Consider the following 26,818-nt stretch of genomic DNA (forward strand, 5'->3'; position numbering starts at 1 on the left):
CCAGCGACCCATGTACATCCGACGTCAGGGATGGGAACGGGAAATTACGACGCAGCAAGAATAAGCGCCAGAATAAAGAAGACAGCCCGAAGAGCACGGCGGTAAACGCCGGATTTAGAAGCTCTCGACCAAGGCAGCAGAAGCCGCCCTCCAAAGGTAACAGAGACGAATTGTCCAGCCTAAACAAAATTCTGGACCAAATATGTCAGATCCATAGCACCCCAGATAAACCTGCAAATCATACCCACAGGGAATGTTGGGTCTTCAAATAGTCCGGCAAGCTCAACGCCGAACACAAGGGGCAGGATACACCAAGTGAAGACAAGGACGAGCCTCGCAAGCAAAGCACAGGGGAATAGAAGAAATTCCCACCAGAAGTCAAAATAGTCAACGTGTTACACGTGATAAAAGGGAGAAACAAAGCGACACCTTTAGAGGAACATGCCCCAGGGCCTATCACCGCGGAGCTCCACCACTGGTCATCCCAACCGATCACCTCGGACCATCGGGATTACTCGGCAAGTATCCAGCGTGCAGGATGGGCTGCCTTGGTATTAGATCCAATAATTGATGGATACCACTTCACCCGATTCCTGATGGACGGCGGCAGCAGTTTAAATCTGATATATCAGGACATAGTCCGCAAAATGGGGATAGACCCAACAAAAATTTGCCGCAGCAATGCTACCTTTAAAGGAGTAACGCCAGGCCCGGAGGCTCACTGCAAGGGCTCCCTGCTACTAGAGGTTATATTCGGCTTCCACGATAACTTCTGCAGCGAAAATTTAACTTTCCACGTCGCTCCGTTCCAAAGTGTCTATCAAGCACTACTCGGACGCGAAGCTTTCGCTCGCTTTAACGCAATACCGCATTACGCTTCCCTCAAGCTCAAGATGCCCGGTCCAGGCGGCGTCATTACAATAAATGGAAATATTGAGCGCTCCTTGCGCGCCGAAGACGGTGCGGCCACCTTGGCCGCCGCACACTAAACGGCCTCACCAACTCAAGCATTTGACAGGTCGTTAAGACCACGAACACGGCTAGACGAGTCCGGCGCAGCTATATGTAATTAATACAGGTTTGATGGCTATACCCCTATTACAATACAAGGGGCTCAACGCGCATGCAAAAGTGGCAATAAGGCTCACCTTTACTCATTTTCAACTATATATTGTTTATTCAGTATAACTTAACTTTTGCATGGCAACTTTTCAATTAAGTTCCTCTCTTTTTCAGATGACCATCGTGCTACACCCGTCCAGGATACGGCACAACGGAGACACAGGCGCAGACGTGCAGTAAGGACCCATTCCAAGGATTCTGTGTAGATTAAGACCCTGCGTAAACCTTTTTTACTGTCTCTTGTTGACTTACATCCCTCGGATTCTCGGTACAACCGAGAAGGATGCTGACATCTTGGCATGTGACCATGCCAGAATAATGCACGTACCTGGACACCAGGGGCTTATTACAAAGGGTACTATTTAGACCCGGTTTACACCATAAAGACCAAATACCTTAGGGAGTGTTCGGCGTCGCGAGTTTGGCTTTATATGCATCAGCTCCGAATCATGTCTTTGGTCAAATGTTGGGTTTGCCCGGCTCCTGTGTTTTGCTGCCTTACGTTCCGCTCTATCGGCTAAGGCGACACCAGGATAACTACTGCGATTGTGCCCTGGTTCATCCGGACGAGCACTTCAGTAGAGAAAGCCGAAAAGTGACTATCATGATATAGCGTGAGACTGGTCAACCACTCGATGACTTATTGGAATCTTCGGGGTTCCTCCGCATTAATGAAGGGCCGTTTCCCGGCCAAGCATGTACGCACCCCGAATCCGGATGAGTGCGGAGCCACCAGGGGCTATATAGTAGCCCCACTGTCAAACTCCTATGGCTAAGTGAAAGTGTTAAAGCATTATAGTCTGGTTGCCTAGTTCGCTGCACTATCACCTCCTTAATAGGACCAAGACGTTGGATTAAGTGTGAATACGCGTCTTCTGAGAACACCCCCGCATTATATGCGTGGGGGCTGAAGCCGACGACTGCAATCTTTCAGGTTATATACAGGTATACATAAACGGCCGCACAGGAGGCATCACAATACTTTTGGGCAAAAGTATAAATACATCCTCGATAAATTTAATAAAATGTTGTTTTTACAATGGGAATACATGTCACTCAAACATAACATTCTTCGAGCACTGGGCCTCTATCGAATGAGCGCCCTCAAGAACTTCTTCAAAATAGTGCTCGGCAGCCACTCGGCCTATGGCCGAACCCTGCGCCGCGACAGTGGTGGCATCCATCTCTGCCCAGTATGTTTTGACACGGGCAAGGGCCATCCGCGAGCCTTCTATGCACGCCGACCTCTTCATCGCATTAATGCATGGCACCGCACCAAGGAACTGCTGCACCAAGCTAAAATAGATGTTCGTCTTTGGCCTTTCCGACCACAGATGATCCATGACAGACCTCATGGCGAGTCCGGACAATCTATTGAGTTCGGCCCATTCGGCAAGCTGGTCAGTCAATGGAAGCGGACGCTCTGGAACGTTAAATTGCGACCAGAACAGCTTGTCAACTTCACGATCTGTCTGATCTTGGAAGTATTCGGCCGCATCGACAGCGCTCGCCGCTAAATGCAGATATGCGTCGGCCAAACTCCACAGCCGATCCAGAGGGGCATACCGTGGATCGCCGAACTTCCTCCGCAGCATAAAGGGCTTCCCAGCCACAATATCCCCGGCTTCACGCAGTTCCTCCTTCTTTGCTCTCATTGCAGAGCGGGTGTCTTTGGTCGCCATTGTGGCCTTTCCGAGGTTGTAGCCTTCGCCCGGCTTTCTTCTTCAAGAAACTGGCAGCGGTCGGCAGTGTCTTTTAACTTCACAGCCATTTTGGCCATTTTCTCTTTGCTCTCGCTATGCGCGGCCTTCTCGGCTCTCAACTCTTCGGCTGCCTTTAAAGCGGCCGCATTACTACTCCTTGCTTGCTCCTTGGCTCGGGCAAGCTCCGCCCGCAGGGCCTCCACGGTGGCAGCTCCATCTGCAGTCACAACATATTAAAGATCCTGGCATCACGCTACTCTTACTATGTGACATTCACTATAAACATCACCTACCCCGTGCCTCGTCAAGCCGCTTGTTAACAAGCTCGATATCGGCATCCGCCGCATCCAGTTGCCACTTTAGTTCGGCAACCCCATCAGTCCGGCTAGCCACCGGAGCTTCAGACACCTACACATAAAGGCGTTCTGGTTATTACCTGGGACTATGATCCTCCGTTCGCCGCCGTTCTCGATGACAAACAGAGTCTCAGGGGCTACTATCTACACAGGGCACACCTAAAATGCGTGGTACCATCACAAATGTATACCATTTCACGTACCTCAAAGCCCGTCAGTAGACTCATAAAGGCTTCATGCAACCCGTTTTCGGCGGACAAAATCCTTTCAATCGCCGTACATATTAATGTACGGTGCTCTTCTGAGATAGTCGCTCGCTCTAGCAGACCCTTCAGTACGTCCGACCGCATACCAGATGGTTCCGGACTCTTTTGATTGCTCTCTTCAAGAGCCGGATACTGAGGGCTTCGGGTGACCATGGGATTACCTTCTGGCCTTGTCGGATCCGGAGAAACCCTCCGTGATGACACTTCAAGGTCGCCCGCTTCTTGAGCCAGGGAGTCTGGGGGAGGCGTTTCGCTCTCCATAATCTCCGGAAGAAGATCCCCCGAAGACGAGCTCTGCTGAGAAGGGATCAGATCCGAACTGCAAGATAGATGCTTCGGTTATCTTCCTCGGAAGTAAGGTAGTATATCTTCACTATTAAGTACTTTTTGATTACTTACAGCTCATTAGAGGGCTGATCCCCGCACGTACTTTGTGCGGCAAGAGCACCCCCCGAGGCGGGACCCTCTGGTGGAGTTTTCTTCTCCCGTTTGGAAACCTTGGTTTCCGGATCATCAGAGGTAGTCCTCTTCCTCCCCCGGGCCGAGGGAATGTCAGATTCCTTCCCGTGGTTATCCTCCGTCATGGAGGCGCTCGTTCCCTCGGTTGGAATAGGTAGCGGTGGGGGCCCGCTTTCGCCCTCTTTATCCCCCCTTCATCTTCCTTTGAGGGCACCGGGCAAGGTGCTAGCTCGAGCATCTTTTCCAACACCGGATTATCCAAGCCTTCGGGAAGGGGGGCTGGACACCGGATCATCTTCGCCTTTGCTATCCAGTCCTGGTCAAAAAGCGATTCTTCATAATGACGTCATGATAAATGAAAGACAGTGTGTTCGGCTAGAGGATTACTTACTTGGGCCGCGGTGCGGTTGCTGCTCAGGCCCACGTCCTCGGAGGTGTCCGGACACTCTATTTGGGGTCCAAAGAACGACTTGTACATCTCCTCATGCATCAGGCCGAGGAAATTCTGAATAGCGCGCAGTCCTTCTGGGTTGAATTCCCACAAGCAGAGGGGTCGGCGTTTGCAAGGCTGGACTCGACGAACCAGCATGACTTGCACTACCATAACCAAACTAAAATCTCCCTCGAAGAGATCTCGGATGCGGCTCTGCAGTATGGGCACATCTTTGGCTGGACCCCAACTCAACCCCCTACTGATCCATTACATCAGTTGTGGTGGAGGGCCCGAGCGAAGGGCGGGGCAAGCTACCCACTTGGCACTTCTGGGAGCGGTGACGTAGAACCACTCCCGCTGCCATAATCCGGACACCTATGGAAAGGAACCCTTTGGCCACGGAGCTCCAGCGATCTTTCTTATTAATGCACCTCCGCACGCTGCATGCTGCCCCTCAACCGTCTTCGGCTTCACATCAAACTTCTTGAGCCACAGGCCGAAGTGAGGGGGTAATGCGGAGGAAGGCCTCACATACAACAACAAATGCCGAGATGTGGAGAAAGGAGTCCGGGGCTAGATCATGGAAATCAAGCCCGTAATAGAACATCAAACCCCTAACGAAGGGATCCAGAGTGAGGCCTAGTCCTTGGAGGAAGTGGGAGATGAACACGACGTCTTCATTGGGTTCAGGAGTAGGGACGACCTGCCCTCGGGCAGGCAGCCGATGCGAGACTTCGGCGGTCAAGTATCTTGCCTCCCTCAACTTCTTGATATCCTCTTCCGTGACGGAGGAGGGCATCCACCGGCCCTGGAGGCTGGATCCGGACATGATTGAAGGTCCGAAGCACCTGACCTGGGCTTTGGGTGTTAGAACTCGAGGCGGGGGAAGGATTCGATTGAGCACGGGAGGAAAAAAGTAAAAGCCTTGTCCCTTTATAAAGAGGGTGAATATCAAGTGTCCTTGTGACCGTTTGGGACTTGCCTAAAATCTAGGAGTCCTAGGCACGGTTGGGTTACCCACACCCGTATTGATGAGAATCCCGTAATAAGGGGGACACGATCTCTGCTTTGACAAGACGAGTCAAGAAACTGCCTCGCGTTATGTGCGGGGCTAGTTAAAGAAAAACGGTTCGAATAATCACCGAGCCATGGCATGCTGTCATGTTGCCAAAACGTGTCAGCAGATTAGAATTGTGGAAATATTATTCTCTCTACGGTGGTATGTGGAACTTATTTTGCAGGGTCGGACACTATCCTTGTATTCAAATTTTTCCATGGTGTATTTGGAGGAAGAACCCGCCTTGCAATGCCGAAGACAACACTGCGCGCCGGACTCATCGTCATTGAAGCCTGGTTCAGGGGCTACTGAGGGAGTCCTGGATTAGGGGTCTCCGGACAGCCGGACTATATTCTTTGGCCGGACTGTTGGACTATGAAGATGCAAGATTGAAGACTTCGTCTCGTGTCCGGATGGGACTCTGCTTGGCGTGTAAGGCAAGCTAGGCAATACGGATATGTATATCTCCTCCTTTGTAACCGACCTTGTGTAACCCTAGCCCCCTCCGGTGTCTATATAAACCGGAGGGTTTTAGTCCGTAGGACAACATACAATCATACCATAGGCTAGCTTCTAGGGTTTAGCCTCTCCGATCTTGTGGTAGATCAACTCTTGTAATACTCATATCCTCAAGAATAAATCAAGCAGGACGTAGGGTTTTACCTCCATTAAGAGGGACCGAACCAGGGTAAAACATCGTGTCCCCTGCCTCCTGTTACCATCCGCCTTAGAGGCACAGTTCGGGACCCCCTACCCGAGATCCGCCGGTTTTGACACCGACAACCACCTTTGTCTTCAATGTCTTCATACATTTTTAGGGGTCATCTCCGGTAGGAAAACCGAATCAATGAGGGACTTCTACCTGTGTTATCCTGCAATTCTCATAAACACATTAGTCCCTCAACCAGGTTTGTCGTCAATACTCCAAAACCAACTAGGGGTGGCACTAGATGCACTTACAGAGGGACTCGCGCATAGCCTCCTACTGGATTGATACCTTGGTTCTCAAAAACTGAGGGAAATACTTACGCTACTTTGATGCATCATCCTCTCCTCTTCGGGGAAATCCAACGCAGTGCTCAAGAGGTAGCAATGTCCGGCCTGTCGCGGGGCGCCGGATGTCCGGGGGTCGGCCAGATGTCCGTCCGCTGTAGAGTCGCCTGGCGTCCATCTCTCTCTTGTCTTATTCTGGTTGGTGGCGTCAGATGTCCGGGCTCCTGCCGAATGACTGGCCGCTGTAGCTCCGCGGTGACTCCACTTGAGGCACTTCTTGATCCGCTTCCGTGTGGACTTGACCTATGCTTCGAGCATCTCCATGGTTGTCTCCTCCGTTCCTAAGCACATGTAGTGTCTTTGCATGAGGTAGCAACCATGTCTTCGCACGATTGGAAAGGGGAAGCATTTAGGAGCGGGTTCACCTTGTGTCCAATGGCGTATGCTTGAGGTCTCGTTGTATGTCCAGTTGGGGCTTGGGGAGTAGTCATAGTGTTCATGGCGATGATCGTAGGATGCTCCGCATCAATATTTCCTTCAAAAATAACAACTTTATTATTGCCTCTAGGGCGTATTTCCTTCAATAAAACATTGCGTAACCGACATGGATAGGGGATTAAGTTTTGCACAATCTGATCCAAAAGAGCTATTAGAGTTCACCACTTAACTAAAACAAAAGCTAAATTAAATTAAGTAAACAGAAAGGGCCGGCGGAGTTCAGCACTACCTCGCCAGCCGCTTCCCCTTGGGGTCCCGGGACCAGTAGTAGTTCCTTGGCGCAGGCGTCAGCGGCGTGCGAGGCGTCGTTGTCATCGTTGGTGGTGTCCTTGTCCTAGGAGGATGACGACGAGATGATCCTGGCCATGCGACGCGTGGTCGGGCCTGCTCCCTCGTGAGCCGGGCGACTTTCTCCACGGTCACCGCCTTCTGCCTCGCCACTTGTTCTGACTCCTCGAACCCGATGTGGAGTGCCACCGCATTTTTGCGGCAGGTAGCGGGCGTCTATCTTTGCCGAGGTGGAAGAGCAGCGGAAGGCGTCGATGGTCGGTGTCGATGATCCTGTAGATATGCGTTGAAGCGGTTGGAGGCGGCCTACACCGCCCTCCTTACCACCGCGCACCTCAGACTCTGGCAAGCTCGGCCGCGTGCTTGGCGGTGCAAGCACGAGCACCTAGTACCGACCAGGAGGAGCAAGGGCTGGCGATCTCGGGCACCACCGGTCGCCCTGCCACCTGTCCAGGGATGGCGCGGACCGCGTCAAGCGGCCGCGGGCCGGCACGAAGCTACAACTGCCCCTCCGGGGCTACCGGGGATGCCGTCAAGTAGGAGCTCCCCCTCCTCGCCATCTAGCTGACGATCGTCGCTCGCTTGATCTCATCGGACTCACCATCGGATCTGTTGCCAGCCATGGTGGAGGGGAGGGGAGAGGAAGGGGAGGAGATGGACAGTGGAGCGAAGAGGTCGAGAGAGTTAGGGTTTGCTGTTCGGGTGAGATATTTGTGGGGATAGAGGTGGGGCGACATGGGCCGGTCCAACATGGCGGCAGCGACCGGATGTGTCCGATCCGCCCCATATCCACCCCAGATATGGACGAAGTATGGGAGATGCCGGTCAACCCGGACGTTTGAGCTGGCTATGCGCTGTCTGATTAGATGGTGATTTTATGTTTGAGTAGTGACCGAGCAGACCGCCCGAACATTGAGGATGGATATAGAGCCTCCGATTGTAGATGCTCTTATCTGGACACGCATTTGGATATTTTGGGTGTTTGTGAACCCTATATGAATAGTAAGATCAAAAGGTGCCAGGAAAACTAAAAAAATATATTTTGGGATATCAAACCTAGTTGATTATATACTTTCATGTGAAGTTTCGTGAAGAAATGACATTCATGATACTCTAAAAAGAAGATCTGTTGTATGGGAAGAATTGTTTAAATGGATCGTAGGTCGGATGGATAGCACGGATGTCATTTATTTACAAAACTTTGTGTGTGAGCAGAATAATCAACCAGATTTTTTTTGTTTTTTGCGTGAGATGATCAACCAGATCTGATACCCTAATTTTTTTATATTTTCCGGTATTTTTTGATCTAATAACATTCTTATAGGGTATTTTTTTTAATCTAATAACATTCATATAGGGTTCACGAGCCCGGAAGAGCTCCGATGTACTTACCCTCTTATTGCCTTTGTCTGCACGTACATCGGGCAGCTGCCTCCATCAATCATCAGAGTATCTATCCGATAAGAATGTAGTGGAGGCATATTTGTAGACATAGCTCCTTTTTCTAGTTGAGCTCCTTTTTTTCTTTTTTTTTCTTTTTTGAGACAATCACATGAAGCTTTATTTAGACCACAACGATGTTCAGAGGTACAAAAGAGAGATCACCAGGGTGCCCTAACCAAACATGGCGGCCCACCCCCAACTTTAAACAATGCTCCGCTAGATTGTGAGCCTCAAAATTCGAGCTCCTAAACTCATGCACAAAGCTACATCTACTCATAGAAGAGCTCTAATCTATTATTTCATGTAGGATCGCCCCATAGCTTGCCGGGTTCCTTTGCTTAATATCTTCTACCACCGTCCTGCAATCTGAAGCTACATGTGCACTCTGTATATTAAGATCTGCAGCAAGTGCCAATGCTTCTCGGATAGCAAGAGCTTCAACAATCGGAGGATCAAAACTCTTTTCACCACTAATGCTGATGCACCTTGAAAGTTCCCGTCCTGGTCACGACATATAGCTACTGCTATGCCGCGCGTCCGGCTCTGTGGTACTGCAACATCTACATTGAACTTAAACATTGCGTCAGGAGGTTTGATCCATTGGCTGGGTCTGCATTGTCGCCTCTCTGGTGGTTTACTTCCTATCTCCTCAACTGTTGCAAGATCTCTCAGATAGGCTTTAATAAACTGATGTGTTGAGTCTAGACTTTGAAAAATACCTTCATATATTGCCTTACGTCTCGCCTTCCATACTGACCAAAGAGTTACCGTCAAAATAATAAACTCCTTCTGTGGCAGGTGATCATGCATTGCAAAAAGCCAATTCCGGGCGTTCGTATCAGTGTTCATGCTTACTTGTTCAACCAAAGAAACCTCTGACAGAGACCAGATACAACGTGACATGGTGCAATCAAAAAGAGCATGCCTCCACGAATCAGCACAACCGCAAAGCACGCAGAGGTGTGTGGTCGACATGTTGCGATGATGCAGGACATCCATGGATGGCATGGAATGTTGCGCAAGTCTCCATAAGAAAACCCTAAGTTTTGCTGGGACTTTAGTGTGCCAAAGACCCTTCCATGCTTTGCTGCTTGCATTCAAATCTGATGCTCTTGCGTTTTCCTCTATCCAATTCACTCTATGACATTTCTTGTTCATGACCATCCGGTAACATGATCTTACTATGAATCTCCCGCTTCTCTCAGCCTCCCAGGCCCAAAAATCAGCAATAACCCTGGTGCACAGCGGGATGGACATAATAGCGTCAGCATCAAAAGGTAAAAAGTTTGCTCTTATTAGCTCTTCTCTCCGCGTCGCTGACGTTGCATCAATCAGTTTAGAGACAATCACCGGAGGGTTATCTGATATAGATGTTATGGGGCGCAACGGACCAGCCCTAGGTATCCAGTTTGTCTCCCAAATCTTTATGGTACTCCCATCTCCGACTCGCCGAATGAGCCCTTGCCTTAATATGTCCCTTCCATCAATGACAGCTCGCCAGATTTGCGAGGGGCGGTTCCATAACTGTGCTTCCAAGAAACAGCAAGTTGGGAAATATGCAGCTTTGAGTATTCTTGCACTTAAAGAGTTCGGATCATCCAGTATCCTCCAAGCTTGATGGGCCAACAAAGCAAGGTTGAAAATTTCAATATCTCTGAAACCCATACCTCCCATGTATTTTGGTTGAGTCATAACATCCCATGCTACCCATGCTGGCTTCCTCCTTCCTTGCTTACTTCCCCATCAAAATTGCCTGATTATTGAGGTAATATTTTCACACAAACCTCAGGGTAACCTGAAACATGCCATAGAGTAAACTGGGATGGCTTGGGCCACTAACTTGATAAGTACCTCCTTGCCTGCTGCAGACAATAGTTTCTCCATCCATCCTCTGACTTTCTCCTGTACTCTGTCTCTCAAGTATTTGAACGTGCCCATTTTTTATTGACCCATGTCAGTAGGAATCCCAAGGTACCTATCACTCAAAGACTCATTGTGCATGTTAAAAATTTGTTTTATGAGTTCTTTTTTTGAGTGAGTTCGTAAATGTAGCTCTACTTGGTACGTAGGCCCATGACGGCATGGGCTCTGCAGCCCGTATATCACCTAAGATACATAGTGGGAGTAACCCAGCCTCCTTGGACTTTAGCGATTCCGGGCCGTCAGATCTGGCCCTTGATGCGTTCTCGTCCATCCGATCATGCCCCAGAAGGATCCCGTCCGTCGGATCGAACTGTAAAACTGTAGATCAAAACAGTATTCACCGCGTGTCCACCGCGCGTAGTTTTGATCGCCCCCCGAGGGCATTCTTGGAATTTTGCTCTGAGGTAAAAGCCCTGCCGTCTCCTTCTCCTGTCGCAAACCTAGCCACCGCATTGTTCCCCTCCAGCTCTCTCTCCCTCTCTCGACACTGCCCATCGTAGAACGCCGCCTATAGCCGTCGCCGCCGCCGTGCTCCTATCCACTTCTCCCCTTTCATCTCCTATCGCCGAGATCGTTGCCGCCGCGCTGCTCTCCCGTCGAGCTCACCCCTCGCCGTTGCTGGGAGGAGACGGTTGACCGTCTGATTGTATCGATGCCGACGAGTTCGGTGGGCACCGGGTCCTTCTACACTGTCACCGGCGCCGCCTCCTCGTGAGATCCCCACCATGGTGAGCTCCCCCACCCTCCCCTTCCCACCCCGCCCTTCCCCCCTACTCGCCCCTTTGCTTCGCACGGTTTCGGCCCCTCTGACCGCGGATTTCCGATCTAAGCTACTGTTAGCGCACGCGTGACGATGGTACTCTGTGGTGATGTAGGATCTGTGGTGATGTAGAAGGGCAGCAGGGCAGCAACCTCAACGCCACAGGTCTTCCTCCTCTCCCCTTCTCTGCTTCATGTTCTATTACATCAAACTTGAGCATGTAGGTACTATTTAGATGTGTAACTCTAGATTTATGTGGTAGAAATATGTTCTGAGAAGCTTCTCAGAGAATTTGCTTCATATACATACTAACCCTCTCCTAAATGATAAGTAGATGAGGCAGGTGACTTATCTCTGTTATTTTCCAGACCAATAGTATTTTAGTCAGCTTCAGGGTATGTTGAATATGAGAGTTAATGAAGATGATCGTTCTTTCTGTTGAGAGTACACAATCTGACTCATTTTAAAATAGCACCTTATCTTTATGAAAACACTATTTATAGTATGCTCACCTAATGAATCTATTAAACGATCTAAATACCACTGGTTCACAGATTAGCTTGTGCCACCGTTGTTTTTTTACTTATCATGCCATTCTTATTTATGAGTCTGGCCTGGCATATTCTTCTTCCAAATATAGTATACCTATCTATAATACGAATACTACATGTGCAGAACACATATATGTTGACTTCTCATGTATGTGATTACTTCTTTGGACACATCTGTATGCGTGGAGCCTCATTTCTGCAGTTCCTTGGCACAATGTGATACTCTGCATTGTTAAGTATACTTAAATTTGATTCTGTAGATAGGGTTGCTACTTTATATTCTGGTAAAGAAGAGGATGGTGTTTTGGTCCTGAGAAAATTCAAACCGCCATCAATCTTTTGTCTAAATGAATTTCACAAAGAGAAGAGCAAGGGTGAACCAGGATTTATTGGCAGCATGATATTGTAATTGACGCGGTTCCAATATTTCCAGGATTCCATGAACCATTATGTGATTATTTCCAGTTTTGCAGTGGATTTAGAACTAGAATCTTTAGCGTGTTCCAATATTTAATGCATATGTATCTTGTGATTGTGGAAATAAAAACTTAATAACCTTTGACCGCGACTACCAAAGCTCAATGAAAAATTGATAACATATCTTTTGTTGGGTGGATGTGGTCTCCTTTATTTCACTAATATAACTGAGCTTCAGAGAAGGCCGTTTTATGCCATTTGATTTCCCTTTTCATTATTTAAAGGAGGAGGTGATATTAGATTATTGTTATGGTAGGTGTAATCTTTTTTCGTCGATGGTATTATACATTATGAGTATGGAGTTGTTTCATTCCAAGTACAGAAGAAATTGAGTCTGTCTTGAATCTGTGTTGAATTGTTTAAATTTGTTGTATTTTTGTATCTTCACTCTTATTATACATTGTATCTTCCTTTTTCATGACCCAAAAATAGCTGAGAAAGCATGGCATGACATCATTTGTTTTCCATCCTAGGCTCATTTCCAGGCCTGCTATTATTCTTTTTTGTCCTTCCTAAACTGTATCCTTTCTTTACCGTTCTCCTTTTCTTACGCAGGTAACCGCTGAGGATGTTTAAAAAGGACACCACCAATAGCAGAGCACTCTATTGCTGCAATTATATGCAGGTACAAAATCAATGCTAACTTTGGGGTCTCCCTTTATGGCCTTTCCTGTGATCATAAGAGCTACAAAGAGATGCATTTGGTTTTAGGTCTATATGATTTGATGTATTTATATTTATCCAATGAAAAAGCACTTTGCTTGCTTTAGTAGATAAGAAAACTCTCTATTTATATTATGATATATGTACATATATTATTTAAATGATGCACTAAGAACTGCTTGGGATAGCAATCGTCGAGGGGGTATTTACTTCTATATTGTCTGGATCGTGTTTACACAGTTTTCTTGGTTGTAAAAGATCTACTATTTTATATCGACCATGCATATAATGTTTACTTAGGGAATTCCAAGTCTGGAAGAAATTATTGATAAAATGTGTGTACATTCAGATCCTCGTGTGTATGTACACTGTAGTAAGTGTCTGGTTGTAATAAAATGTGAAACATTAATTGTTCCTTTATTCAATTACGGTCTTATTCGTTGTTCCTTTATTCAATGACAGTTTTATCGTGTTCCTGGTTATGTTGCTCATGCAGTATATGATTATATGTACCATATTTTATACTCTGATGCCTATTGTTATGCTATTCTCTGATGTATGCTTACGTGTCTCTTGCTTCTTATTTGTACAGCGTGTGTGTATGATGTTGTTGGGTTGTTGACATGGCCCGTGGTCCAGTTGCGGCTCATGCTCAAGGCACGGTCGAGGCTGCTGTTGGGTTGGTAGGTGGTCGTGGCCGTGGCCGTGGGCGTTCTGCTAGTCGTCGTGGACGAGCCACTGGCCGTGGAGGTTCTAATATAGGGCGTGCCCCTGTTTCTGATCATGTTGCTGCTTGCCGGGTGCCTGACGCTGGTGCTGAGCCTCTTGACAGGCGTAGGGGTGTGAGTCGGCAGGTGCCTGCTGCTGGAGCTGAGCCTATCGCCAGGCGTGGGTGTGGCGCTCGGCAGGTGCCTGCCGCTGGGCATGGCGCCATGCCTCGGCCAAGTGGTAGGGGTGTTTGTGGCCATGTCCCTGGTCGTGGTGCTGATTCTGGGAATGCAGCCGGTGCTGTTGTCCCTGGTCGAGTTGCTGGTCCTGGGTTCACCGCCTCTCCTAGGCGTGCGGTGGTCCCTGGGATTGCTATACGTTACGTGCCACATCAGCCTGTTGGGTGTCCTCCTCGAAGCCGTACAAGTATGTGTGTGTCCATTGTTCTTCTTTTATATTTTGTCTCCTAGGGATTGATGATAATTATTTCGCTACTGTGCTGTTTGCGACGTGGTTAGGTGATGGCTGGTTCCCTTTTCTGAGCTCGACCGTGGCTGCGGTAAATCGCAGAAAACGGAAAATGTGTGTTGAGTTTCGGCACGCTCGATATGAAGGTGCATGAAAGTTCTTCGTTTGTTGTTAGTTGTTGTTGTTGGCCATGTTGTGTCTTACTTGGTTCTGCATGTCCTGTTAAGAACATGTCGTTGATGGGCCTTTGCCGAAGGATTGGCATGGTTTCTCGGTTTATGTGAGTTCAGAGGTGACTGGGGTAGACCGCAACAGACGGAAAAGATGGAAAGTGTCGATTAAATTGCGACGTCCTGGATGCGAAGGTGCACGAGATTTCATGGTTTGTTGTTAGTTGTTCCTATTTGCCGTATGTTCTCTTATTTGGTTTTACATGCCTTGTCAGAGATTGTTGTCCAAGGGCCTGTGCCGAAGGATTGGCAAGGTTTCTCGGTCAAGTTTGCCGAGTCCCTTAAAGGTACTTATTAACAAGACTTTTGTTGTTTTGGTTATGTGATTATTGTCTTCCTTTTACCCTTGGTTTGTGGCTGATAGTTTTGTCGTTAGCTTGCTATGCAGATAGGTCGTACTACGGCCCTCCGGATTTCTTGTGCCAATACTGTGGTGCCTCCTTGTGGTTTGCTGAGTGTTCAAAGTCTAGGTCATCCTGGACACAACGTAAGATGGTTTATAATCGCTGTTGTAAAGGCGCTAAGGTATATATTCCTCCCTTTAAGGATCCCCCGGCCTATCTCCGTGAGCTCCTTCGATTCGATGGTACTTCTCATGCTAAAAAATTCATCCAGACTATACGTGAGTACAATTGTATGTTCGCTTTCACTTCGATGGGTGCTACTATTGAACGCTCGTTTGGTGGCAGTCGTGGACCTAAGATTTTTAAGATCAGTGGTCAAGTGTCTCATCGTATTGGTTCGTTGGTGCCTAGCGGTGATGATACACCTAAGTTTGCTGAGTTGTGTATACATGACCCAGCTAATGAGATTAGACATAGGATGAATGCCTTAAATCCAGATGACAAGCCTACTGGGGGTGTGGATGAGAGTATTGTGGTTGGTCTTAGAGACATGCTTAATGAGTTTAACCCATTGGTACAAACCTTTCGGGAGGCGAGTAAGATGATAGAGGATCATGGTGATGAACCCATCGAGGATATCTCGATTCGTATTATTGGACCTTCGGAGGGTGATAGTCCACGGTTTAGTTTGCCTACAATCACTGGGCTTGCTACTTTAGTTGTCGGTGGTGGCTTCACGTTAGAGGCATCTTCTCGGGATATTGTTGTTTGCAGTCGTTCCGACGGTTTGCAGCAGATATCTTCTCTGAACACTGCATTCATGCCTCTGCAATACCCGTTGCTTTTCCCTTATGGAGAGAGAGGGTTCCAGGTGGATGTTCCTCACTTGATTGTTCCTGAAGAAGATGATGACGATGGACCTATAGATCCTAATCCTGCACCTGGAAGTCCGACCGTTGAGGCATCCTCTTCATACCCTTCTGGGGGTGGTGATGCTTCCACAAATAGTCAGAATAGGATGACCATGCAGGATTACTATCGTTTTATGTGCCATTACAAGGGTGATCAGCCCAATCCATATATATGTTATAGTCTCCTCTCCTCCCAGTCGGTTGTTGATGCACGTGCGTGCATCGATGAAAGTAGACTGTGGTATATCATAAGAAATCAGGACATGCTTAGATCAGAGCACATGCAGGGTATTACTGATGCGGTAGGTGATGGGTGTGTTGATGGTGATGCTCTTGGGAAGAGGACCATTGTACCTTCCAGTCACATAGGCGGTCGTCGTTACTTCCATGAAAATTTCCATGATGGCCTTGCCGTTTGTCGGGTGCACGGTGCGCCTGACATATTTACCACTTTCACTTGCAATCCCAAGTGGCCTGAGATCACAAGTGCATTGGAACCAGGTCAGACGCCTTCTGATAGGGCGGATATTGTTGTTAGGGTCTATCACATGAAGCTCACCAAGTACTTGGACGAGATTAAGTGAGGCCGGGCTTTTGGCCCCATAACGGCTGGTATTGTGAATGTTGTGCTCTATGTGTGGCTGTTTTTTTAATGATGTTTTACTTCTATTGGCTGGTCTGTCTAATTTTTTATGTCCTTTTTTCAGTGTTTTATACCGTTGAGTTCCAGAAGTGGGGACTGCCTCACGTGCATATACTTGTCTGGCGGAGAGGGGGTAAAGGTGAGATTGGTGTTGAATATATTAATTCATTAATATCTGCTAAAATACCTGATGCATTGCTTGATCCTCTAGGATATGCTTTAGTTTCTGAGTTTATGATGCACGGTCCGTGTGGTGAAATGAACGATAAATGTGTCTGCATGAAAAAGGGTGTTTGTTCTAAATATTTCCCAAAAGATTTTAGAGATACCACTGTCATTGATGATAATGGGTTTGCCTTATATCGACGTCGTGACGACAGTCGAAGGGTCTATAAAAATGGTCATTACCTTGACAATAGGCATGTTTTCCTTATAATATGGCAATGCTCAAGAAATTTCAGGGACATATAAATGTAGAGTGGTGTAATAAGACACAGGTGATGAAATATCTCTTTAAGTATGTCACCAAAGGTGCTGGCTACTCTAAGGTCATGTTAGAAAGGCTAAAAAATTGACTAAATCTGGTTGTCATACAGTAGATGAGGTTCAGGAGTATCTGATATGTCGGTATATATGTGAGTATGATGCATTGTGGCGCATATTTGGGTTTGAAATACACTTTAAAATGCCGTCGGTTCAAAGGTTGACCGTTCATATGTCTGGCATGAATACTGTCTACTATCGTGCTGGTGCTGACCTCATGAAAATTGTTGATTCTGACTTCTTGCGAAAGACTATGCTTACCGAATGGTTTGTTGCGAATGAGATGTTCGAAGATGCTCGTTCATTAACTTATTGCGATTTTCCAACTGCTTGGACCTGGGAAGCTAAAAGTAGATCATGGCATCCAAGGGGTGGAGGTGAAAAGATTGGCCACGTGTATTATATACATCCTTTGAGTGGTGAGTTGTATTACTTGCGCATGCTTTTGATGATTGTTAAGGGGGCTAGGTCTTTCGAAGATCTTCGAACATATGATGGTCGTCTTTATCACACCTTTAAAGAGGCTTGTGCCGCGCGCGGTTTGTTAGGAGATGATAACGAGTGGTACATAGCGTTTGATGAAGCGGTTGTTTGGGGGTTTGGGCATCGACTTAGACAGCTATTTGTGACTATGCTCATGCATTGTTCTATCAAGGATGAGATGGGGTTCTTTGAACGTTACTGCGCTAGCATGTACGATGATATCCAAGATGGGTTGCGTCGTGCCCTGGGTAATCTAAACTATGTTGTTCCTCCTGAAAGATTGAGAAATATGCTTCTTGATGAGTTAGCTGACATTTTCTTGAAACGTGGTTCTGATATAAGAAGTTTTAACTTGCCGTCTCGCTCTGGCGAAGGTGAGCAGTCTGATGATAATCGTCTAATTCGTGAGGAACTGTCTTATGATGCATGTGCTCTGTCTAAACAGTCCTTGGTTATGTTTGATAGTTTAAATGAGGACCAATTGGTTGCTTATAAGACGATTGTAGAGTGTGTGCAGGCGGGGAGACCAGGATTTTTTTTGTCTCTGGGTACGGTGGTACTGGGAAGACATACCTGTGGAGTGAAATATGTGCTTTCCTTAGGGGCGAGAGGAAGATAGTGCTTACTGTTGCGTCGTCGAGCATTGCGTCGCTGTTGTTGCCTGGTGGGAGGACTGCTCATTCTCACTTTAAGATACCTATTCTTCTTGAAGAAATACACAGTGTGATATTAAAAGAGGCTCTAAGCTTTGTAAGTTGTTGATGGTATCTTCGCTTGTTATTTGGGACGAGGCGCTGATGACACACAGGAAATGCTTTGAGGCTGTAGATAGAACTTTGCGTGATGTCCTCTCTGTGGCTAATCCAGATCTTGTTAATATTCCGTTCGGTGGAGTAGTGATGGTCTTGGGTGGTGACCTTAGACAAATCTTACCGGTCGTTGAGGGAGGTACTAGGCCTCAGATCATTGATGCGGCAATCACGAATTCTCCGCTATGGCATTCTGTCCAAAAATTGTCGCTTTCTATTAACATGCGCTTGGGTGTGCATGGTGCGGATACCCAGGCACAGAAGGATGTTGCCTTATTTAGCAGATGGGTGCTAGATCTTGGGGAAGGGAAGTTGCCTGTCACAAGGTGAGGCGATGAGGTTGAGGCTTCTTGGATACAGATACCGGACGACCTCTTGGTTTGTACGTCTAGTGATCCAATAGCTGCTATTGTTTCTTCTGTCTATGGTGATTTTTTGCAGAACTACCTGAACACTGGTTACTTGCAAGAGAGAGCCATTTTAGCCCCTACCAATGACCATGCTGAGGATATTAATGATCATATTCTTGCATTGGTTCCTACTAATAGCAGAGACTATTTGAGTGCTGATTCTAGTGCGGAGACGGGAATCGAACCCGTGACCTCAAGGTTATGAGCCTCGTGAGCTACCAAACTGCTCTACTCCGCTCTGGAGTACCAGAAACTGGTGGACAAAAAAGGCTTGAATACAAGCCTCTAACATGTCTAGACAAATAGAATACTCCTTTTATACAGAATGGAGCGGGTAGCGGGAATCGAACCCGCATCGTTAGCTTGGAAGGCTAGGGGTTATAGTCGACGTTGGTTGATTATTTTTAACGTCTCTAATTCAAAACCGAACATGAAATTTTGATTTCATTCGGCTCCTTTATGGATATTCTCACCACTTAACATCTATGTCAGCTTTTCTATTTGAATGGAACCAAAGCTCTCCGCTTTCTAGATGTCTGTTAGGGACAAAGAGGTTTACTATCCAGTCGAGTACCTGAATGCAACTAAAGTTATAAATTTCCCAAATCATAGGCTGACTCTTAAGGTTGGTGTTCCGATTATGCTTCTTAGAAACCTGAGCCAGGCAAATGGTTTGTGTAATGGTACACGACTAATTGTAAAAGAATTAGGTGGTCGGCTTATCGAAGCTGTCATTATGACTGGCTCACATGTGGGTGATACTGTTTATATCCCCAGGATTGAATTATTGGCAAAGAAGGGAAATGCACCCTTTGTGCTTAGACGTCGCCAGTTTCCTGTTCGTGTGTGCTATGCCATGACAATTAATAAGAGCCAGGGGCAGACCCTGTATGTTGTTGATATATATCTTAAGGGTCCTGTTTTTACTCACGGACAGCTGTATGTGGCAGTGTCTCGTGTTACATCGAGGGCTTATTTGAAAATCCTTATATTAGATGCTGATGGAAAATGCGGCTCTCAGACCAAGAACATTGTTTTCCCTGAGGTCTTCCGGGCCGCGGGGATGACTTAGGTTTGTGTATGATGGTAGTCTTCATTTTGGTAGGTTTTGGCATGCTTTTGTGAGTTGGGTGATATTTTGGGTGGCGACATATAGTGTGGGCTGAATAAATATGTCATCCCATGCGATGGGGGTGATATTTTGAATGTCCGCGTGTACTAGGATTGGCTTTATTCCGCGGTTTGGTTTATGTCATAGAGATTTACTGAGTTTAATGGTGAAGTTGTGTTTTGGTGCTGATACTTTTGTTGTAGATGGCGATGACTGATCTGCAGGCTCTTCTTGTGGGGAACAAGAACCTGACCATCCGTGTGTATGTTTCGCGTCTGTAGCAGCATTGTGGATCCACACTGCTGCCCTATGTTGTTTGTAATTTTCTCCTGCCTTTTCTGCTTGGTAATTGATGTTTGTTGTTTCTTGGCAGGTCTAACATCTATGCTGAGATTGGTGAGAAGCTCGTGCCTAAGTTCAATTGAGACAACCACATCCATGTTGTTTCTTGGCATGGGCAACCACATCTATGCTGATATTGGTGAGAAGCACGTGCTAATACCCTTTTTGTGACTTGCATTGATACTTTTCTTATTTGACCCCACCAAAATATATCTCAATGCAGCTATTCTCTAATCTAAACATGGATGACTTTCAACAGCCTCTTAGTTTTCATGCATTTAGCAAGAGAATCCTACTTTGTTACTTGGTTTGATAAAATAACTACAGCAAAGATGTGTAGCTTTCATGTCTTGCTCAATGTGTTCTATAATGATGAAAGCCTCTTTTATTTGCCAGGCTCCTGGGCTCCTTTATAGGTCTCTTGCTGTGAAGCTTGTGGTTGGCATGCATTTCAAGGTCTGATATCCTATAACTGTATCTTCTAGCATGCAACCATTTTTGGAGGGACTCAAGTTTGAACTGACCGATTTCTTCTAGCATTCAATTGTTATGAGGGTGGAGTTGGAGAAGGTGGGGCGTTAGAGCAGAGCCTATTGCAGCGTCCACGGCCTCCTCGGGCATGGCCAATCCCGACAGGGTTGACCAGGTTGCGGGGTTTGGTTAGCAGTGTGTGTGGCCAGTGGTTGGAGCACACTGAAGTGGAGGAGCAGTGTTGTTGTCGACCATGGATTCAGGTAGTTTCTGATCTTCTCTCTTGTTGTGGTGGTCCGGCAGGTTACTGTTTAAATGATGCATTGGTCGCAGTTGGTGTCGTGCTTGCATGTCTGCTATAATGCCTCTGCTACAACATGACATATGTTAATGTAGTGTTTATTAAGGTTTGGTCGGCATGCTGAATAAGTCCAATATCCATCTGTCTATGTTTCTATACCTTATGGCTTACGTGATTAAACGTGGGTTTATTAGTGTGTAGCAGATCCTGAGAGTTCTGTCAGGATAGGGAGAGACACTAAGGCAAAAGGCAAATGTACATGCTCCTTATTACTTATCAGAAATATTTTCCTGGGAGTCCATTTTCATTGTTTCTCATCTGAAATTAGATTCATAATGATGCCATTCCTACATCTCATTTTGTATCGGTTATCTTCTGATATTATGAGTCTTGGGGATTATAAGTGCCATTGAACTGTTCACTCTTATGAGTGATCATGAGATGCATGTACTGTTTGCCATAAGGTTCTTGCAACGTTTCCTATAGCTAGATGGAGCTGCCAAAATAATTGAAGTTAACATGTTTTATATTAGAAAGAATTTGATTAAACCAAATGTATTTTGCCATCCTTGTAGTTGGACTAATATCAAAGCAATTTCCGTTAAAAATTTCCTAACCACCAGACTATTATCCAAGCATTTTTGACACAAGGTTGAATCTTAAATGGTGGATGGTTGATAATTTGTCCAGGTTGAGATCAGCCACTGATGACACGAGTCTTCTACCCTGCTCCTGTGAAGGTAATCGAAGGCCTGCGCCTCCCATCATGATATCCTCTCTCAGCTTGCACCTCTTCATGTGTGCTCCTCCTCCCAGTTTATTCTTACCACTGTTTGGGTTGTTTGATTCAGGTTTCTTTTTCTAAAATTAAATCAAGTCTCAAGGAATGAGATGGAAGCGTTGTTCAGGCTCTATGAGAAGGTGAACTGCTCTATCAATGACGATGAACTCATCCAATTGGTACCTCCAAACAACTTACTTCCTATATGTTCTTGGGATCAAGTAATGTGATGTTGGTTTACTAAATTTGTGTTCCTGTCAGCTAATAAGACCATCCTTTCCGTTTTCAGCACTTTATTGGTAACAATTTTACCATCCGAGGATACATCCAAATTACAGGTTGTGCTATTTGTTATCTTCTCTTTTTATTCTGGATGCATGTTTCTGATATCCCTTTTTATTCCTATTCGTTGCATACCTTATTTATTAGAAGGTCTAATTGCAAGTATTTGCAAGATCAAATTGTTACACAAAATTTTCTTTGCGATGTGCATGAATTGCCCCTCCTGTATAAATTTTATGTCTATGAAATCTTTTTAGGAGCTGCTAGACATGGCTTCTTTTTAGGAGCACATGCTTGCTGATATGCTATTTTCATCTAAATTCCGTAAAGAATGGCATGGAATATTCTGCTTGGGTTCATTCGAAAACGCCCTCGCCCAGCATGGTTTAAGTTAATATATTCTGTACAAGTAAATGGTTAACATAGTCTGTACCTGCCTCTTGGGTGATTTTGTGAGTTGTGATAGATTGCTCCAGATGATGCATCCTCTACAAATTTCTAGGATTCAAGGTCCCCTGACCCTGGCCAAGGACTATGTTCGGTAGAATATTTGTTGCTAATTGAATTGTAATTTATGCTAGGTGAATGGTAATGGAATACTCCTTCCGTTCAGAAATAATGATCGTAGTTTTGACCTCAAACTGCGTCAGTTATTTCTGAACGGAGGGAATACTTATGTTACAAGTAGAATATCACTGACCGCGTGAAGTTCAAAAATTTGTAGTCTTATACAAATAGAAAGAATATATGATGTGACCTCATTTCTTAATCCTACGGTATCGCTGCATTAGTTTACGAGCTGTTACACACATACATGGCTTGAAGTTTTGGGATAAATGGGACAAACATAGGGTTGCAGATTGTCAATCCAAGTTTTCTCCGCAAATCAATTTGACACTAATCCTTAGAAAAAAGATATTTCTGTTGCATAGATTGTGTTGTATAGGTTGTTGACTTGATTGACATCACTCCAGTTTTACGGTGGCACAAAAAATAATTTAATTCTGTTACTTGCAACTGCAACTCTTTCTCATCACACATAATGTTAACCTTATAGAGCTAAGGTGGTTATAGTTAGAAACCTCTACATGGATTGATTTAGGGTTTCAAAATAGTGTGAACTGTAAAACGTCTTATATTTTAGGACAGTGGTAGTAGTTAACATGATTGTTTCAGATTCTGCCATGGAAGCATTTTATCCCTTTTGCAACTTTTGTTACACTAAATTAGTACCGACTGGTAATATTTCTTCTCTGTATATTTTATGTTATAGGATTAGAACGAAAAGAAGAAACTACAGCATCACATAACTGCAGCAAAGAAGGTAATGCATGAGATGGAACAGGGTCGTATTATGGAAGGTTAGCTCTGAATTAATGTTCATCATATGTGCTATGTACTAATGATTGTCTTCAGGGATTATTCCATTCATATTGCTCTGAATTAATCGTACTCTCATGCTACCTCATTACCTTATTATGTTACAACTTTGATGAAAAAGCCATTGTTGGTATTTGGAGTGCAGACTGTAGAATTAGGATCCTCTGACATCTATTTACTACTTTGAATTAATTATTATTCGATGACCATATAAATACACATTTCCAGATAATATATATTAGTTTGTCTATTCAATGGTGTCATTTTCCATTTTTTATAGGCATTAAGATCTCCCTGTTATTTTTGTTCTAAGGATGCACTTCAGTATTATGTAACTATGCTGATTTTACTGTCAGCATAAATAATAAATGAGTTAAGATTTCTGCTACATAACTTTACACCGTAACAAACCTGGAGACTTCTAACTGGAAGACACAATTTTCATTTTTTAAGCGAAGAACAGAATCCCTGATGTTCCACGGAGTGTTTTCAGTTAAAGGTAAAAAAGGAAAAAGGAAGTCTGGAGCTCTCTTGGTTGTACAACAAAGAGGGGTTACTTCACATACTCATCAGCAGTGAGGCTAATATCATCTCTAATCAAGTGAAAAAGCAAGGGCGCATCCTTAGTTTTCTGTTGGAAGACTTCTATTTCTCTCATTCCAGAGGTGCTAGCATGTGCAAGCAGTGAGAGTGTACTTTTTATTGATATGAATCTTCAGGCTTCATTTTGAAATTTTGGGCCACGAACGCTTGATCGCAGAAGTAACAGGTATCATGGTGAGGCAAGTTTCTGTTTTGCATGTTGCCTTATTTCTCTTCTATCTGCAATTTGCTTCCACGTTCTATATGTTTGCGAGGAAATTTCAAATCAATTTGTATGCTCATCAATTGTTGCATCTATAATACGTATGTGAATCATGTACCTTACGGATTCCTTAAGGGCCTCATGATTGTTGGTGTTTTTTTCATACGAAAACACCAAGGTTACTATCCTAACTATCATAGTTTATACCAGCAGTCATAACAATTACGCAATTTTTTTCCAGGTGATTACATAGTTAAAGGTAGTGAATTTTTTTAGTCATGTGTGATTTCTTATCAACTGAGCTATCAAATTGTGCATTACGCACTTGGTCACAACGTTGTAACCGGCACCCTCGCGCCAAGGCGCGTTTCCGATCTCATTGGATACTTTCATACTTTAGTTAGAGGCAGAATTGTCAGAAGCAAGCATAGTGGCCATATGATGAAGCCGATAAGTGTTTAGTAGAGACTCCAATCAATTCGATCTCTCCATGATCTTTACCGCATATGATATTTTCCTTCTGGGTATTTAACTTTGTCAAGTGCATGCTATGGTTCAGAACAAAATTCAGTTTCCAATTATAATTCAGTGATTTTGTTACCTTGTATTTTATTTTGCATAATTGTAGAAATTGCGGTGGCCATCCGCGGATCTACTGTTCCTGGTTTGCTTTGTCGAGGTATGATCTTTCATAATGTGTTGTATCTTGCAATATTATTTGATTTGTTCTTGCCATCATTTTTCAGTCTCTTGCAATATTATTTGATTTATTTCTCTCATAAATAGAGCACAAGTTGCCCCTTCTAATTGATCTGTCTTGTATCTATATGGTGCAGTGGTGTGTTATGTAGAATATGTACGGTCCCATGTTTTGTTTTCTGCATTACTTTGTTGTTGTCTAAGCTCTACCAATAGTGAGACCAAATTATGTTCGGTATATTCCTTACATGGTAGATTCACGGATGTCCACCCCAATTTCTACAATTTTTAATACAACAAACTACCATTTTTAATCATACACTACCTCCTCTGACCAAGATGGTCGTCGTCCCATCTTTGTGGTTTAGGAATATGCTCTTTTATTTTGCAAGCAGAAAATTGATTAAGGTTTGCGTGATCAAGTTTATGTGTTGCCTGCTATGCAGTGTCCCGGACAAGAGGACCAAGTGTGGGCGGGTAGGTATCGGCAAGGTGGGCTGTCAGCACGGTGTTGGAGTTGGTCGGTAGTGGTGCACCTACGCCGTGTTTGGATCAATACTGTAGGAGGTTCCATTGAGGCCCGGTCTATCCAGGTAGTTTGTTATACTACTGACTTGAATACACTTTATTTATCAAGGATTTTTGTATATCATAATATCAAAGGCAAAAGGGTCTGTCTATGGATGCACTTCTTATGGCCATGTACAGTTCAGAGCCACTGTTATTCATCAAGAACATAATTTAACTAAAGCTCGTTAAAATAATTCCCATAGAAATAATCACTTTGGATTGGTAGTGTCAAAAGGATGCAGAACATTTGTAATATTTCTTCCCATATTCATGAGACTTCCACTCTACTGTTGTATTACTCAAATTTAATTTCATTGCATATGTGTGCATGTATCAGTTTTCATATTTAAAGTGATATATTTTAGAATTATGAGAAATTTTGCCAAATTTGCCAGGCACAAAACAGAGACATCTGAAAGCAGGACAGACATCACTCATGGAGGCAATTGAACAAAGCTATGGCATTGTAGTTTTATCTCTATTGCCACTGTTGGCTTTTGCTCTCTTGTGTTCCTGCTCATGTTACTGAACTTAATGTTAGCTAATTAGCTTTTGTAATCGTGTGACCGTGCTGAATTGGATGTTGCCTTGCTTCCGCGACGGGTTAGCTTTTATAATCTCATGACCATGTTGAACTTGATGATGTTACACTTCTCGATAATTGGTTGTTCTGTTACATGTGCTAAACTTGCCTTCATACTAATGCATCATGCCGTTTGATCTTCCACGGCTTGACCATATCGTTAGGACCGGCACCCTCGCGCCAAGGCGCGTTGCCGATCTAGTGAAAATAAAGTGGGGGGGCCGCTGTGGCTGCAATCCATGCCGTCCGCACTCTACGACATTTTCCTAAACATTGTTCGAAAATGCCTAACCATGCTCGGTACTGACGGTTGTACTATATCAAAACAAATCAAACAGAATGCTTCTCCTGAAAACAAACTAGCAAAAGAACCGTAAGCACTGGAATTGGCTGCCAAATTTGGCCGATCATATATGAGGTAAGAAAGACGCAAGGACGTGACACGGCATTACGCGTATACGCGATCCTGCCTAATCCTGCCTAACCACGAGTTAAAACTGACGAAAGGAAACAGTTTCTAATTGGCTTCAAACGGCAAAAAAAAAAAACTGCCCAGGCAAACGAGCGTGGATTTACCTTATCCAACAGCAAATCGGGAGTATGTGTTTGGTTGAATGTGTGGTATGAATAGGTTGAGACCGCCTATTTTTTATTTATTTTTTAGTGGAACCATTCAATTCATGTGTTTAGGATTTCCCCTGCCATGCTCACATAGTTATGCATGTAAAGGGTGGTTATTTGATTCGACCAATTTTGTTGGGTGGAATGGTTTAGCACTTTCGAGACTTTTTTTTTTTGACTCGAATCGTTCAGGTGCTTTATAACCAAACACGTCTATTTTTTAATGATCCCAACCCATCTATTGCCACCCTTGCAACCAAACGCACGTCAGGCGCCATATGCTATGACCTTTGTGGAGTGTGCGGATAGATACATACAGCAAGTGTATTTA

General features: G+C 45.0%; 2 protein-coding genes, 1 non-coding gene and 1 pseudogene across 15 annotated transcripts; 3 read left to right on the forward strand and 1 right to left on the reverse strand.

Annotated features, from left to right (window-relative positions):
* Positions 1–10,990: 10,990 nt before the first annotated feature.
* On the forward strand, positions 10,991–25,959 carry LOC125556579 (uncharacterized). 13 transcript variants are annotated; one of them, XM_087519732.1, is made up of 21 exons: positions 10,991–11,269; positions 11,417–11,466; positions 12,885–12,954; positions 13,585–14,126; positions 14,219–14,314; positions 14,396–14,533; positions 14,614–14,685; positions 14,775–14,984; positions 16,361–16,435; positions 19,856–19,914; positions 20,026–20,133; positions 20,391–20,450; positions 20,532–20,728; positions 21,457–21,506; positions 21,618–21,726; positions 21,837–21,885; positions 23,103–23,190; positions 23,673–23,991; positions 24,643–24,693; positions 25,160–25,306; positions 25,679–25,959. In XM_087519732.1, the coding sequence occupies exons 4-10, from the start codon at positions 13,616–13,618 to the stop codon at positions 19,867–19,869; spliced, it is 1,116 nt and encodes a 371-aa protein (XP_087375858.1). In that variant the 5' UTR covers positions 10,991–11,269; positions 11,417–11,466; positions 12,885–12,954; positions 13,585–13,615; the 3' UTR covers positions 19,870–19,914; positions 20,026–20,133; positions 20,391–20,450; positions 20,532–20,728; positions 21,457–21,506; positions 21,618–21,726; positions 21,837–21,885; positions 23,103–23,190; positions 23,673–23,991; positions 24,643–24,693; positions 25,160–25,306; positions 25,679–25,959. The 13 variants fall into 13 exon arrangements, with proteins under 13 accessions (XP_087375858.1, XP_087375837.1, XP_087375836.1 ...); XM_087519711.1 differs by having other exon boundaries at positions 14,775–14,923; positions 23,663–23,991; positions 25,679–25,957; XM_087519710.1 differs by having other exon boundaries at positions 14,775–14,923; positions 23,668–23,991; positions 25,679–25,957.
* LOC147991020 (uncharacterized) lies at positions 16,442–18,506 on the forward strand (annotated as a pseudogene).
* LOC147991021 (uncharacterized) lies at positions 18,465–19,849 on the forward strand (the record flags this gene model as incomplete). The annotated part of the gene is made up of 2 exons (XM_087542944.1): positions 18,465–18,731; positions 19,074–19,849. Coding segments are annotated over 2 exons (807 nt in total), but the record flags the coding sequence as incomplete, so codon positions are not given.
* TRNAM-CAU (transfer RNA methionine (anticodon CAU)) lies at positions 18,704–18,779 on the reverse strand. Its single transcript has one exon. It is a non-coding gene; the product is annotated as a tRNA-Met (tRNA).
* Positions 25,960–26,818: the final 859 nt, after the last annotated feature.

Source organism: Triticum urartu, chromosome 1A (genome assembly GCF_056163025.1).
Source record: "Triticum urartu cultivar PI428250 chromosome 1A, HENAU_Tu73, whole genome shotgun sequence".
Classification (NCBI taxonomy): Eukaryota; Viridiplantae; Streptophyta; class Magnoliopsida; order Poales; family Poaceae; genus Triticum; species Triticum urartu.